This window comes from Salvelinus alpinus, chromosome 12, assembly GCF_045679555.1.
Source record: "Salvelinus alpinus chromosome 12, SLU_Salpinus.1, whole genome shotgun sequence".
NCBI lineage: Eukaryota > Metazoa > Chordata > Actinopteri > Salmoniformes > Salmonidae > Salvelinus > Salvelinus alpinus.
Window position 1 is genome coordinate 11,271,301 of NC_092097.1, and position 16,036 is coordinate 11,287,336.

The 16,036-nt window shown below is 45.5% G+C and overlaps 1 protein-coding gene across 7 annotated transcripts in view; it reads right to left on the reverse strand.

Moving 5' to 3' along the window:
- kaznb (kazrin, periplakin interacting protein b) overlaps positions 1-9,629 on the reverse strand; it is a 159,312-nt gene extending 149,683 nt beyond the window's left edge. For 3 of the 7 annotated variants that reach the window (XM_071334968.1, XM_071334967.1, XM_071334966.1), the window contains exon 1: positions 8,907-9,627. In XM_071334968.1, coding sequence (XP_071191069.1) covers positions 8,907-8,982 — 76 coding nt within the window. In that variant the 5' untranslated portion in view covers positions 8,983-9,627. Of the gene's footprint in view, positions 1-8,906 lie in introns of all 7 variants that reach the window. The other 4 variants (XR_011667142.1, XM_071334974.1, XM_071334969.1 and 1 more) reach the window with 3 other exon arrangements.
- Between the last annotated feature and the right edge of the window lie 6,407 nt (positions 9,630-16,036).

Consider the following 16,036-nt stretch of genomic DNA (forward strand, 5'->3'; position numbering starts at 1 on the left):
TATGTCTCCCTCAAATATCAATATGCCTTGCATACTGTTGTTCAGGCTAGTTATCATTGTTTTGGTTTGCAATGGACCCCGTAGTTCCACTCTCCGTACCTCCGATACCTCCTTTGTCCCACCCCCCACACATGCGGTGACCTCACCCATTGAGACCAGCATGTCCAGAGATACAACCTCTCTTATCATCACCCAGTGCCTGGGCTTGCCTCCGCTGTACCCACGCCCCACCATACCCCTGTCTGCACATTATGCCCAGAATCTATTCTACCACGCCCATAAATCTGCTCCTTTTATTCTTTGTCCCCAACGCTCTAGGCGACCAGTTTTGATAGCCTTTAGCCGCACCCTCATCCTACTACTCCTCTGTTCCTCGGGTGATGTGGAGGTAAACCCAGGCCCTGCATGTCCCCAGTCACCCTCATTTGTTGACTTCTGTGATCGAAAAAGCCTTGGCCTCATGCATGTCAACATCAGAAGCCTCCTCCCTAAGTTTGCCTTACTCACCGCTTTAGCACACTCTGCCAACCCTGATGTCCTTGCCGTGTCCGAATCCTGGCTTAGGAAGGCCACCAAAAATTCTGAGATTTCCATACCCAACTATAACACTTTCCGTCAAGATAGAACTGCCAAAGGGGGAGGAGTTGCAATCTACTGCAGGGATAGCCTGCAAAGTTCTGTCATACTTTCCAGGTCTATGCCCAAACAGTTCGAACTTCTAATTTTAAAAATTAATCTCTCCAGAAATAAGTCTCTCACTGTTGCCGCCTGCTACCGACCCCCCTCAGCTCCCAGCTGTGCCCTGGACACCATCTGTGAATTGATCGCTCCCCATCTAGCTTCAGAGTTTGTTCTGTTAGGTGACCTAAACTGGGATATGCTTAACACCCCGGCAGTCCTACAATCCAAGCTTGATGCCCTCAATCTCACACAAATCATCAAGGAACCCACCAGGTACAACCCTAAATCCGTAAACATGGGCACCCTAATAGACATTATCCTGACCAACCTGCCCTCCAAATACACCTCTGCTGTCTTCAATCAAGATCTCAGTGATCACTGCCTCATTGCCTGTATCCGCCACGGGTCCGCGGTCAAACGACCACCCCTCATCACTGTCAAACGCTCCCTAAAACACTTCTGCGAGCAGGCCTTTCTAATCGACCTGGCCCGGGTACCCTGGAAGGATATTGACCTCATCCCGTCAGTTGAGGATGCCTGGTCATTCTTTAAATGTTACTTCCTCACCATATTAGACAAGCATGCTCCGTTCAAAAAATGCAGAACCAAGAACAGATATAGCCCTTGGTTCACTCCAGACCTGACTGCCCTCGACCAGCACAAAAACATCCTGTGGCGAACTGCAATAGCATCGAAGAGCCCCCGCGATATGCAACTGTTCAGGGAAGTCAGGAACCAATACACGCAGTCAGTCAGGAAAGCAAAGGCCAGCTTTTTCAAGAAGAAATTTGCATCCTGTAGCTCTAACTCCAAAAAGTTCTGGGATACTGTAAAGTCCATGGAGAACAAGAGCACCTCCTCCCAGCTGCCCACTGCACTGAGGCTAGGTAACACGGTCACCACCGATAAATCCGTGATAATCGAAGACTTCAACAAGCATTTCTCAATGTCTGGCCATGCCTTCCTCCTGGCGACTCCAACCTTGGCCAACAGCCCCGCCCCCTCCGCTGCTACTCGCCCAAGCCTCCCCAGCTTCTCCTTTACCCAAATCCAGATAGCAGATGTTCTGAAAGAGCTGGAAAACCTGGACCCATACAAATCAGCTGGGCTTGACAATCTGGACCCCCTATTTCTGAAACTGTCCGCCGCCATTGTCGCACCCCCTATCACCAGCCTGTTCAACCTTTCCTTCGTATCATCTGAGATCCCCAAGGATTGGAAAGCTGCCGCGGTCATCCCCCTCTTCAAAGGGGGAGACACCCTGGACCCAAACTGTTACAGACCTATATCCATCCTGCCCTGCCTATCTAAGGTCTTCGAAAGCCAAGTCAACAAACAGATCACTGACCATCTCGAATCCCACCGTACCTTCTCCGCTGTGCAATCTGGTTTCCGAGCCGGTCATGGGTGCACCTCAGCCACGCTCAAGGTACTAAACGATATCATAACCGCCATCGATAAAAGACATTACTGTGCAGCCGTCTTCATCGACCTGGCCAAGGCTTTCGACTCTGTCAATCACCATATTCTTATCGGCAGACTCAGTAGCCTCGGTTTTTCTAATGACTGCCTTGCCTGGTTCACCAACTACTTTGCAGACAGAGTTCAGTGTGTCAAATCGGAGGGCATGTTGTCCGGTCCTCTGGCAGTCTCTATGGGGGTACCACAGGGTTCAATTCTCGGGCCGACTCTTTTCTCTGTATACATCAATGATGTTGCTCTTGCTGCGGGCGATTCCCTGATCCACCTCTACGCAGACGACACCATTCTATATACTTCCGGCCCTTCCTTGGACACTGTACTATCTAACCTCCAAACGAGCTTCAATGCCATACAACACTCCTTCCGTGGCCTCCAACTGCTCTTAAACGCTAGTAAAACCAAATGCATGCTTTTCAACCGTTCGCTGCCTGCACCCGCACGCCCGACTAGCATCACCACCCTGGACGGTTCCGACCTAGAATATGTGGACATCTATAAGTACCTAGGTGTCTGGCTAGACTGCAAACTCTCCTTCCAGACTCATATCAAACATCTCCAATCCAAAATCAAAGCAAGAATCGGCTTTCTATTCCGCAACAAAGCCTCCTTCACTCACGCCGCCAAACTTACCCTAGTAAAACTGACTATCCTAACGATCCTCGACTTCGGCGATGTCATCTACAAAATAGCTTCCAATACTCTACTCAGCAAACTGGATGCAGTTTATCACAGTGCCATTCGTTTTGTTACTAAAGCACCTTATACGACCCACCACTGCGACCTGTATGCCCTAGTCGGCTGGCCCTCGCTACATGTTCGTCGTCAGACCCACTGGCTCCAGGTCATCTACAAGGCTATGCTAGGTAAAGTGCCGCCTTATCTCAGTTCACTGGTCACGATGGCTACACCCACCCGCAACACGCGCTCCAGCAGGTGTATCTCACTGATCATCCCTAAAGCCAAAACCTCATTTGGACGCCTTTCCTTCCAGTTCTCTGCTGCCTGCGACTGGAACGAATTGCAAAAATCTCTGAAGTTGGAGACTTTTATCTCCCTCAACAACTTTAAAAATCTGCTATCCGAGCAGCTAACCGATCGCTGCAGCTGTACATAGTCCATCTGTAAACTACCCACCCAATTTACCTACCTCACCCCCCATACTGCTTTTATTTATTTACTTTTCTGCTCTTTTGCACACCAGTATCTCTTCTTGCACATGATCATCTGATGATTTATCACTCCAGTGTTAATCTGCTAAATTGTAATTATTCGATTTATTGCCTACCTCATGCCTTTTGCACACATTGTATATAGATTCTCTTCTTTTTTTTTTTCTACCATGTTATTGACTTGTTTATTGTTTACTCCATGTGTAACTCTGTGTTGTCTGTTCACACTGCTATGCTTTATCTTGGCCAGGTCGCAGTTGCAAATGAGAACTTGTTCTCAACTAGCCTACCTGGTTAAATAAAGGTGAAATAAAAAAATAAAATAAAAAATTTGAGGTAATTATTTAAATGTTCAATGATTGCCTGAAGAGGGCGCTCTTACGAGCTGCTGATTGAACACCATTCAGCCCTAAGTCACAACGTGAGAGTAGGCATTGTGGTTAATGTAAGTAGCTTGCCACAGCCAACATATTTGAATAAGTAAATAATCAGAAGCACACTTCATCAAGCAAGCACCCCTGACCTCATCACATTCTCACTTAGTTAACATTAGCTAGCTAGCTAGCCAGAAAGGCAGTTAGCTTAGCTATCTAGCCAGCAAGGTACACTACATGGCCAAAAATAGTGGATTTTACTATTTCAGCCATACCCGTTGCTGACAGGTTTATACAATCGAGCACACAGCCACGCAATCTCCATAGACAAACATTGGCAGTAGAATGGCCTCACTGAAGAGCTCAGTGACTTTCAATGTGGCACCTTCATAGGATGCCACCTTTCCAACAAGTCAGTTTGTCAAATTTCTGCCCTGCTAGAGCTGCCCCGGTCAACTGTAAGTACTGTCATTGTGAAGTGGAAACATCTAGGACCAACAATGGCTCAGCTGCGAAGTGGAAGTCCACACAAGTTCACAGAACGGGACCGCCAAGTGCTGAAGCACGTACCGCGTAAAAATTGTCTGTCCTCGGTTGCAACACTGACTACCGAGTTCCAAATTGCCTCTGGAAGCAACGTCAGCACAATAACTGTTCATCGGGAGCTTCTTGAAATGGGCTATGGCCATGGCCGAGCAGCCGCACACAAGCCTAAGATCACCATGCGCAATGCCAAGCGTCAGCTGGAGTGGTGTAAAGCTCGCCGCCATTGTACTCTGGAGCAGTAGAAACGCGTTCTCTGGAGTGATGAATCACACTTCACCATATGGAAGTCCGACAGACAAATCTGAGTTTGGCGGATGCCAGGAAAACGCTATCTGCACGAATGCATAGTGCCAACTGTAAAGTTTGGTGGATGAGGAATAATGGTCTGGGGTTGTATTTCATGGTTCGGGCTAGGTCCCTTAGTTCCAGTGAAGGGAAATGTTAATGCTACAGCTTACAATGACATCCTATATGATTCTGTGCTTCCAACTTTGTGGCAACAGTTTGGGGAAGGCCTTTTCCTGTTTCAGCATGACAATTCCCCCGTGCACAAAGCGAGGTACATACGGAAATGTTTTGTCATGATCGGTGTGGAAGAACTTGACTGGCCTGCACAGAGCCCTGACCACAACCCCATCGAACACCTTTGAGATGAATTGGAACACCGACTGCGAGCCAGGCCTAATCGCCCAACATCAGTGCCGGATCTCACTAATGCTTTTGTGGCTGAATGGAAGCAAGTCCCCACAGCAATGTTCCAACATCTAGTGCAAAGCCTTCCCAGAATAGTGGAGGCTGTTATAGCAGTAAAGGGGAGGACCAACTCCATATTAATGCCCATGATTTTGGAAAGAGATATCTGACGAGCAGGTGTCCACACACTTTTGGCAATTTGTACTACTTATGTGCTAACACTAGACTGGTGCCAAAGTGAACACTTGCCATTGATACAAAAATTACACTGTTACTGTCTGGGCATATTATGTTAGCTAGTGGGCTTATTCAGTTATGCTGAAATATGCCATCTGCAAAAAGCAAGACAGGTGGTGCAGATCTATCATTCAGGCCATGCGCTTGCATTCATGATGAGATAAGTAGCTAACGTTAGCTAGCTAGCTAAATTAGAATGTGTGACTAAAACCAGTGTGTCAAGCATTTGCCTGAATTTTGTTTTGAATAACATACAGTGCCTTTGGAAAGTATTCAGACCACTTAATTTTTTCCACATTTTGTTACGTTACAGCCTTATCCCCCAAATAATTACATCGTTTTTTCCCTCATCAATCAACACACAATACCCCATAATGACAAAGTAAAAACAGGTTTTTAGAAATGTTTGCAAAAAATAAAAAACAAATATCACATTTAGTATTCAGACCCTTTACTCAGTACTTTGTTGAAGTACCTTTGGCAGTGATTGCAGAATTTAATCTTCTTGGGTATGACACTACAAGCTTGGCACACCTGTATTTGGGGAGTTTCTCCCATTCTTCTCTGCAGATCCTCTCAAGCTCTGTCAGGTTGGATGGGGAGCATCGTTGCACAGCTATTTTCAGGTCTCTCCAGAGATGTTCGATCGGGTTCAAGTCCGGGCTCTGGGTGGGCCACTCAAGGACAATCAGAGACTTGTCCCAAAGCCACTCCTGCATTGTCTTGGCTGTGTGCAAAGGGTCATTGTCCTGTTGGAAGGTGAACATTCACCCCAGTCTGAGGTCCTGAGCGCTCTGGAGCAGGTTTTCATCAAGGATCTCTTTATACATTGTTCCATGTATCTTTCCCTCGATCCTGACTAGTCTCCTAGTCCCTGCCGCTGAAAGAATATTGCCACATCATCATCCTGCCACCACCATGCTTCACCGTAGGGCCAGGTGATGAGCGGTACCAGGTTTCCTCCAGACATGATGCTGCCACCACCATGCTTCACCGTAGGGCCAGGTGATGAGCGGTGCCAGGTTTCCTCCAGACATGATGCTGCCACCACCATGCTTCACCGTAGGGCCAGGTGATGAGCGGTGCCAGGTTTCCTCCAGACATGATGCTTGGCATTCAGGCCAAAGAGTTCAATCTTGGTTTCATCAGACCAGAGAATCTTGATTCTCATGGTCTGAGAGTCCTTTAGGTGCCTTTTGGCAAACTCCAAGCAGGCTGTGATGTGGCTTTTACTGAGAAGTGGCTTCCATCTGGCCACTCTGACATAAAGGCCTGATTGGTGGAGTGCTGCAGAGATGGTTGTCCTTCTGGAATGTTCTCCCATCTCCACAGAGGAACTCTAGAGGTCACACTCTGTCAGAGTGACCATCGAGTTCTTGGTCACCTCCCTGACCAAGGCCCTTCTCCCCTGATTGGTCAGTTTGGCCAGCTCTAGGAAGAGTCTTGGTGGTTCTAAACTTCTTCCATTTAAGAATGATGGAGGCCACTGTGTTCTTGGGGACCTTCAATGCTGCAGAAATGTTTTGGTACCGTTCCCCAGATCTGTGCCCCGACACAATTCTGTCTCGGAGCTCTACATACAATTCCTTTGACCTCATGGCTTGGTTTTTGCTCTGACATGCACTGTCAACTGTGGGACCTTATATAGACAGGTGTGTGCCTTTCCAAATCATGTCCAATCAATTGAATTTACCACAGGTGGACTCCAATCAAGTTGTAGAAATATTTCAAGAATCATCAATGGAAACAGGATGCACCTGAGCTCAATTGAATCTCACAGCAAAGGGTTTGAAAACGTATGTAAATAAGATATGTTTTTTATTTGTAATACATTTGCAAAGAAAATCTAAAAACCTGTTTTCACTTTGTCATTATGGGTATTGTGTGTAGAAAATTGTGATTTTATTTTATTTAATCCATTTTAGAATAAGGCTGTAACATAACAGAATTTTGAAAAAGTGAAGTGGTCTGAATACTTTCGAATGCTCTGTACCTAAGGTAAACTAAAAAGTGTTGTATTTACTACCGTAAATATTCCGAACAAGAATATAAACGGAACATGCAACAATTTCAAAGATTTCACTGAGTTACAGTTCATATAAGGAAATCAGTCAATTGAAATAAATTCATTAGGCCCTAATCTATGGATTTCACATGACTGGGAATACAGATATACATATGTTGATCACAGATACTGTACCTTTAAAAAAAAGTAGTGGCGTGGATACGAAAACCAGTCAATATCTGGTGTGACCACCATTTGCCTCATGCAGCACGACACATGTCCTTCGCATAGAGTTGATCAGGCTTTTGATTGTGGCCTGTGGAATGTTGTCCCATTCCTTTTCAATGGCTGTGCAAAGATGCTGGATATTGGCGGGAACTGGAACACTCTGTCGTACACGTCAATCCAGTGCATCCCAAGCATGCTCAATGGGTGGCATGTCTGCTAAGTATGCAGGCCATGGAAGAACTGGGACATTTTCAGCTTCCAGGAATTATGTACAGATCCTTGTGAAATGGGAGCACGCAGATGAGCATCCCTGAGACGGTTTCTGACAGAAATTCTTCAGTTTGCAAACCCACAGTTTCATCAGCTGTCTGGGTAGCTGGTCTCAGACTATCCCGCAGGTGAAGAAGCCAGATGTGGAGGTTCTGGGCTGGCGAGGTTACACGTTGTCTGCGGTTGTGAAGCCGGTTGGACGTACTGCCGAATCTCTAAAACGACGTTAAGGCAGCTTATGGTAGAGAAATGAACATTAAATTCCCTGGCAACAACTCTGGATGACATTCCTGCAATCAGCATGCCAATTTGATTATATTGGCAAAGGTGAAATGCTCACTAACAGGGATGTAAACAAATTTGTGCCCAAAATTTGAGAGAAATAAGCTTTTTGTGTGTATGGAACATTTCGGGGATCTTTTATTTCAGCTCATGAAATCACCATTTAGAGTATCTGTTAATCCTTTGGGGCACAATTAGTGTAAAAAAGGTCTGTTTTTCATTCCTCCGCTAAAAAAAACGATATATCGGCAGATACATCAGTAATCGGTGACTTCCGCCTCCCTAAAATCGGTATCGGACCCAAAAATCCCATATCAGTGGGCTCCAATTTTAACTTGTGAAACAAGGGAGCAATATAAATGTATTTTTTACAGTCGTGAAAATAAAAAAGTGGTGCGTGTCCATACTTTGAAGAGTGTCTTGGGTGACAACACTGCTGTGAGATGACACTGCTATAATATAATGAACCCCCTCCTCCACATACTGTACCAACACTTGACATGTATCAGCCGTACTAGTGTTTCACTCAGCCCTGCTATTGTTTCAACTCAACACAGCAACAGAGGCATTAACCATGAGTACCCAACTACTACACAAACTGCACAGTTCCTCATGGGCACAAACACAAAACATCCTGCAACCTAAAGCCCCTGGGTGCAGACCACTGCATTTCCCCTTAATATCAACCTACAGTACATAGAAACACCAATTTACTCCAGAGAGACTAGAGCAACAGTAATCCCATCTCAGCCTCTCTCTATCTGAAACAGTCTCTCCAAGCACCAGCTGAATTAAGATGGCAAGTGAAAGCCAGGAGATCCGTTCAAATTGACGAGCAGAGCAGGCTTGTTAATGACCTGATCTGGGAGTGATCTCCAGGCAGCCGATGGGGGATAAAACACTGACATGTTTAACAAAGGCGTATGTTTGGTTACTCACTAGCCTGCATGAGCTGTCCCTGACGTCCAAACACCTGGGAGAAGGTGGCAGGGCTGCAGGTGAGGGTGTCCTCCATGGCTGTCCCACTGGCCAACGCTGTGCACACGAGGGGGATGAAGGTCAGAAACACTGCGTCACGTCGAGGCGGAGAGAGAGGGGAGAGAAAAAGAAGCAAAAAGAGGAGAGAAAGAAAAAGAAAGAAAGAAAGAGAGAGAGGCTTGTTGTTCCAAAGTCCAGAGCGTGAGCTGTCCTGGAGTCTGGAGAGAGCGAGTTGACTGCCCTCCACTGGACCAGTCCTGCTGCCAGTACTGCTGCCGCCAGAGAGAGAAACAGTCCACCGCTCACACCGACACGGGCAGAGCTTCTCACTGCACAGATAGAGAGGGGGTGTGCCTGCCTGTGTGAGTGTGTGTGTGTGAGCGCTTGCGTGGTAGAGTTCTGGACGTGCCTGAGTGTGTGCGTGCCTGTGAGTGTGTGTTAAGAGTGAGAGAGTGCCGGAGTGTTGGAGGAAGCAGCAGAGAGAGCCCTGAGTGCAGCTGTTCCAGTAGTGCTGTGATCTTGCTCTGTCTGTGCAAGGTTGACAGCAGGTTCTGTAGCTGAAGGCAGAGAGCAGAGCAGACACAGGCTGGATTCTCCAGCAGGTGAAAGTCGCCCCTCCCTCTCTCTCTTCCTACCTGCGAGTTGGCAGTAGGCAGGAGCCTTGTACTCTGGGCATGGGTGGTGGGAAGACGATTGTTGTTCTCTGATCTGTTGAGCATGCCCCCTTTCTCCCCTCCCTTTGCCTTCCCTCCGTTCCTCAACCCTCCCCTCTCTATAGCCCTCATTTGCTGTGCTTCAGCAATAACATCTCTCTCCCTCCCTCCCTCCCTCCCATGCAAACCCCCTCTATCCATCTTAGAGCCGGAGCTGCTGCTGGGAAACAGATTTCTGCAACCCCAGCTCTTCATTTCTCCCTGGTGCTGGAAAACAGGATGAGGGAGAAAGAGGTTGCATACAAGTATGAATTCTATATTTGTCACCTAAGGCTTCACCTTCAAAAAGCAGAACCGAAAACACTGAATATGAACTGAAAACGAGCAAGTAGCTCACTTGAAACCATTAATGTATTATACTATGTTACATATAGTATGTACAGAAACTGCTCTGCTGTTGTATTTGACTAATTGCATTTAATGAGATGAGTGCCAATGCTTATACGCATCTGAAAACACATTAATGTCCACCTGTTGAAATGAAGGGAATATCCAATTTAATTGAGAGAATATTACCTCAGATCCTGAGGCACCTTGAAGCGTACAGTGCTCATTATTTATGTAGGTGTTGGCATGGAAACCGCCACCCTCAGACAAATGATGACACTATCATTCCTATACAATAATTGAATTATTGCACCGAAACCATATTCCTCTCAGTGAGTCCACCTCTCTTTCTCCGTTCTGTTCAGGTCCTGAGCCTTCTGCAGGATGTCAGCCAGCTCCTCCGACAGGCTATTTCCCTGTTAGCAAAACTTTCCTAGGAAGCCCATTGTCACTGAGCCCTCTCACACACTGCTGTGCTGTTAAAAGTGTACACTGAGGGGACCTGGTCATAGAACTCACATCCTCCTTTTTTAATAAAAATAAATAAAAATAAGGAAATGTTAGAGCAGGACTCTCCAACAGTGGGAGATCAGCGCTCGGTTGGCTAGCTAAAGCAGGTGGCCTGCAGGTAAAAAGATCTGGCCTTCAACGTTAGGTTGTCAAGTGAATAATTAGCCATAGGCATACACATGCTTTTACCATCTTCAGGTGAATATTCAGCCAATCTAAGACGTTCAAGTAGGTGAACAGTTCACCTCAGTGTAGGTAACTGAAAAGTACCCTTATCTCACAAACACACATGCAGATGGACAGAGGAAAATAGATCTTATAGGGCCAGATATGAACTGAGTCTCTGGTACAGGCTCAGCTGTTGCATGACATGAGCAATGACAACAGACACAGAGAAGATGGCTCCTCACTGAAATCTCTGCCTAACTCAGAGTGACGCCCGCTGGAATTCATTATTCATTCCCTCTCGAACTTCGTTCGCTTTAATGCCATTCTCTTTGAACAGGAAGTCAGGACTGGGAAAGCTTTTTTTAGGACACAGAAGGCTGTGTGCTGTGATGTGTGAGCAGCAGCAGTCATGCCCCTCCCACAGAGCTCACTGACACTTTCTATAGAGAAGACAGACTACTATATTCCTCAGGGTTTAGGAGCCGCAGAGTGTTTGGAACGGAGGTTACAGAGCAATGAGGCTTACAGCGCCGCAGAAACTGCACCCCTTTAGGACTAGGATAGGTTCCTGTCTAAATTCACAAACGATAAATACTGTGGTCGTATGGTTGTGTACGTCTTACGGTTATGCTGAATTTGCGTGGTACTTTATATCTGCAGCATTAGTACAGTGTGTCCATGCACTTTATAAATCTGCCAGCTTTCCTCTGTATCATAGTTTATTTAGTGCTCTCTGCCAGCCTGGTACAGAGCTGCATGGGATTGCATTTTTATGAATCCTGAGGCCCTGTACACAGCAATCAGGAGTGCAATGATATTTCATTCTGACAGCTGGGGCATGGCACAGCGCTCCTCTCCACACACACGCGCTGCAGAGCACCTATAAACAACAACACCGACCCACGAGGGAACCATAAACCAAACCGCCATGGCACCAGGGGAAAGATAAACACGTCGCACCATCCCACTGAATAAAGACCCTCTCAAATCAAATTCACACGCGACATTCAATTCGTCATTCGTCTATCAACCGTATAGCTCCACACACCTTTCTAGTGAAACAAATTCATTACAGAAGTTCTAGTCCTGAAGACATTCCAATTCTCCTGCGACTAGTACGGTTTAATGTTGCCGTTGCAGCTCGTCTAGTGTGTGGGCTTGATCAATCAAAAATCTAATAAAATCTAAGGCCATTAACGCGTGTGAGAGAGTGTGACGGATGGGGCTTGGACAAAACTAATTTCAGCACAGATGCACGCAGGCCAGAACCTGACTCTAAGCGTATTCATGGCAACGCAGCATCAATGTGATGGAGATGCACAGCATTCCATCCAGTAAGCTACCCTGCTTTACTTGCCAGTAAAAGACAGATGTTTTATTTCACTGTGAACGACACTTACTTTGTCCATGGTATGATACAGATCTGAAAAGAAAGGGAAAGACTGACTAGAATGTTCTCTAACAATAATGGTACCAATAATGTTGCTATTCTTAATATTTCAATCAAACAGAGGGAAGGTGTAGTAGAAACTCACGTAGTGGCATAACATATATGAGCCATGTGGACTACAGCGAGTTTTGTCTTTCTGATGACTGACAGCAGCAATAATGAAAAAGACAGGTAGGATTGAGGAAGTGGCTAGAGAATCCCCCGCATGTCCAACATCAGCACCAAAAGTTTACACCTCTAAATATAGGTCTTGAGGGTTCGTGTCAGATGAATGCACTCCATCACTGATAAAATGACTATTCTGAAGTTTAGATTGCATGCTGTAAAAACCTGAAAACAAAGCTCACAATTAGTATTTGGAACATGACAAAAACATACAGCAATGTATTGGTATTTGGAGGACAGGTTGTTAATATTGTGTAACTTAATGGCAGATGGTAAACATTTATATGTTACTTTAAAGCTTTTAATCTAGTACTCAAATCTATTATTAACTCTCTGACCTCTGTTCGTATTGATGTCTAACCGGTGTTGCTGTTTTAGCACCAGTCTCAGACGTCTCAAGGTCACGGTGTCCTGGCCATCACCCTGATTTTCTGATGAAGTCATTTCCTGGTCAAGCTGCACTGAAACAATACAGCTCCTGGAACAAAGATAGCGATTCCACTCTCAGAATAAATCTGATGCAATTTGTATGCAGTGCTCATAACTTTCAAGTAGAGAATTCACAGCGATTCTTCAGCAGTTTGCATACTGATAGGTGACTCAGGACTCATTTGCACACAGGTCATTGTTGTTCATGAGGCTGACTGAAAAGTGTAAAGCCTCTATTGCCTGTCCCAGAACAGGCCTTTCACAAGGTATCACCCACGCAGAGGAACGAGGCGAGGGCTGTAGGCATGAGATGACTCACATGTCAAATTTACTGACAAGTGTGCTACACTCAAAATAGACTCAAATCACAGGAGCTACCAAGCCAGCCATGGTTCTCGGACAGTCTACATATACTTAGGGAAAAGTAATAACTTTTGATACGCCTTGATTACAGTATCTATCTAAACTTTTTAAAAGAGAGCATTCCAGTTGGGCGCAACTTGCCAATGCCAAGATAGGCCTAGCTTCATCAGCCACCCTGAATATTACATGATGTACTCTGTCAAGGGTAGACTAAGGAATAAATAAACAGAGCATTTGGCATTCTGACCACAAGCCGATTCCAGCAGCAATGCCTCAGGTAATATTCTGGCTCTACAGCAAACAAATAATGACAGACTACAGCTTTAGCATTACAGCAAAACAGTTCATCTAGAGGGGGCTAATCACGATTCAGACAACTTTTGTTCTTTAATGAAGAAATTAATATCTATTCTTTGGCATGTCGAGAAGACAACGCAGGATAAAGGATTGCCCCACCTGCTTGTCATATTGCAGGTCATGTATTTAGATCAGATGAAAGACCAAAGTCAGTCATGCTCTAATGACACATTCTCCTTGGGATGACCGCTTCCCATCTTACTGAAGTAGCGTCATCAATCCACTTGTCATACCGCAGTCTTACCTCGACACAAACGCATTTCGGAAAGTATTCAGACCCCTTCCCTTTTTCCACATTTTGTTACGTTACAGCCTTATTCTAAAGTGGATTACATTTTATTTTATTTTTTTATGTCCCTCAGTCTAAATACAATACACCATAATGACAATGCGAAAACAGGTTTCTACAAAATGTTACCCTTCTATATAAGGTTCCACCATTGACAGTGCACGTCAGAGCAAGAACCAAGCTATGAGGTCGAAGGAATTGGCTGTAGAGCTCCAAGACCGGATTGTGTCAAGGCACAGATCTGGTGAAGGGTACCAAAACATTTCTGCAGCATAGAAAGTCCCCAAGAACACAGTGGCCTCCATCGTTCTTAAATGGAAGAAGTTTGGAACCACCAAGACTCTTCCTAGAGCTGCCACCCATCCAAACTGAGCAATCCGGGGAGAAGGGCCTTGGTCAGGGAGGTGACCAAGAACCCGATGGTCACTCTGACAGAGCTCCAGTGGCCAGACGGAAGCCACTCCTTAGTAAAAGGCACATGCCAGCCCACTTAGAGTTTGACAAAAGTCACCTAAAGGACTCTCAGATCATGAAAAACAAGATTCTTTGGTCTGATGAAACCAAGATTGAACTCTTTGGCCTGAATGCCAAGCATCACATCTGTAAGAAACCTGGCACCATCCCCACGGTGAAGCATGGTGTTGGCTGCATCATGCGGTCGTGATGTTTTTCAGCAGCAGGATCTGGGAGACTAATCAGGATCGAGGGAAAGATGAACGGAGCAAAGTACAGCGAGAGCCTTGATGAAAACCTGCTCCAGAGCACTCAGGACCTCAGACTGGGGTGAAGGTTCACCTTCCAACAGGACAATGACCCTAAGCACACAGCCAAGACGATGCAGTAGTGGCTTTGGGACAAGTCTCTGATTGTCCTTGAGTGGCCCAGCCAGAGCCCGGACTTGAAACCGATCATACATCTTTGGAGAGACCTGAAAATAGCTGTGCAGCGACACTCCCCATCCAACCTGAGAGCTTGAGAGGATCTGCAGAGAAGAATGGGAGAAACTCCCCAAATACAGGTGTGCCAAGCTTGTAGCGTCATACCCAAGAACACTTGAGGATGTAACCGCTGCCAAAAGGTGCTTCAACAAAGTACTGAGTAAAGGCTCTGAATACTTATGTAATTGTGATATCAGTTTATTTTAATTTGCAAAAATGTCTAAAAACTTGTTCTTGCTTAGTCATTATGGGGTATTGTGTGTTGATTGATGAGGAAAATAAACAATTGAATACATTTCAGAATAAGGCTGTAACGTAATCAAACGTGGAATAAGTCAAGGGGTCTGAATACTTTGAGTGCACTCTAATACAGTAGTATTCGGAAAGTATTCAGACCCGTTCACTTTTTCCACATTTTATTACGTTACAGCCTTATTCACAAATTATTCATTTCTCATTAATACCCCATAATGACAAAGCAAAAACAGGTTTTTTGACATTTTTGCAAATGTATTAAAAATAAGAAATACCTTATTTACATAAGTATTCAGACCCTTTGCTATGAGACTCGAAATTGAGCTCAGGTGCATCTTGTTTCCATTGATCATCCTTGAGATGTTCCTACAACTTGATTGGAGTCTACCTGTGGTAAATTAAATTGATTGGACATGATTTGGAAAGGCACACACCTGTCTATATAAAGGTCCCACAATTGACAGTCGGAGCAAAAATCAAGCCAGGAGGTCGAATGGAATTGTCCGTAGAGCTCCGAGACAGGATTGTGTCGAGGTACAGGTCTAGGGAAGGGTACCAAAACAATGTCTGCAGCATTGAAGGTCCCCAAGAACACAGTGGCCTCCATCAGTCTTAAATGAAAGAAGTTTGGAACCACCAATACTCTTCCTAGAGCTGGCCGCCCGGACAAACTGAGCAATCTGGGGAGAAGGGCCTTGGTCAGGGAGGTGACCAAGAACCCGATGATCACTCTGACAGAGCTCCAGAGTTCCTCTGTGGAGATGGGAGAACCTTCCAGAAGGACAACCATCTCTGCGACACTCCACCAATCAGGCCTTCATGGTAGTGGCCAGACGAAAGCCACTCCTCAGTAAAAGGCACATGACAGCCCGCTTGGAGTTTGACAAAAGTCACCTGAAGACACTCAAACCATGAAAAACATAATTCGCTGCCAAGCTTGTAGCGTCACACCCAAGATCACTCAAGGCTGTAATCGCTGCCAAAGGTGCTTCAACAAAGTACTGAGTAAAGGGTTTGACTACTTATGTAAACATGACAGAGTTTGACATTTTTTATAAATTAGCAAACATTTCTAAAAACCTGTTTTTTCTTTGTCATTATGGGGGTATTGTGTGTAGATTAATAAG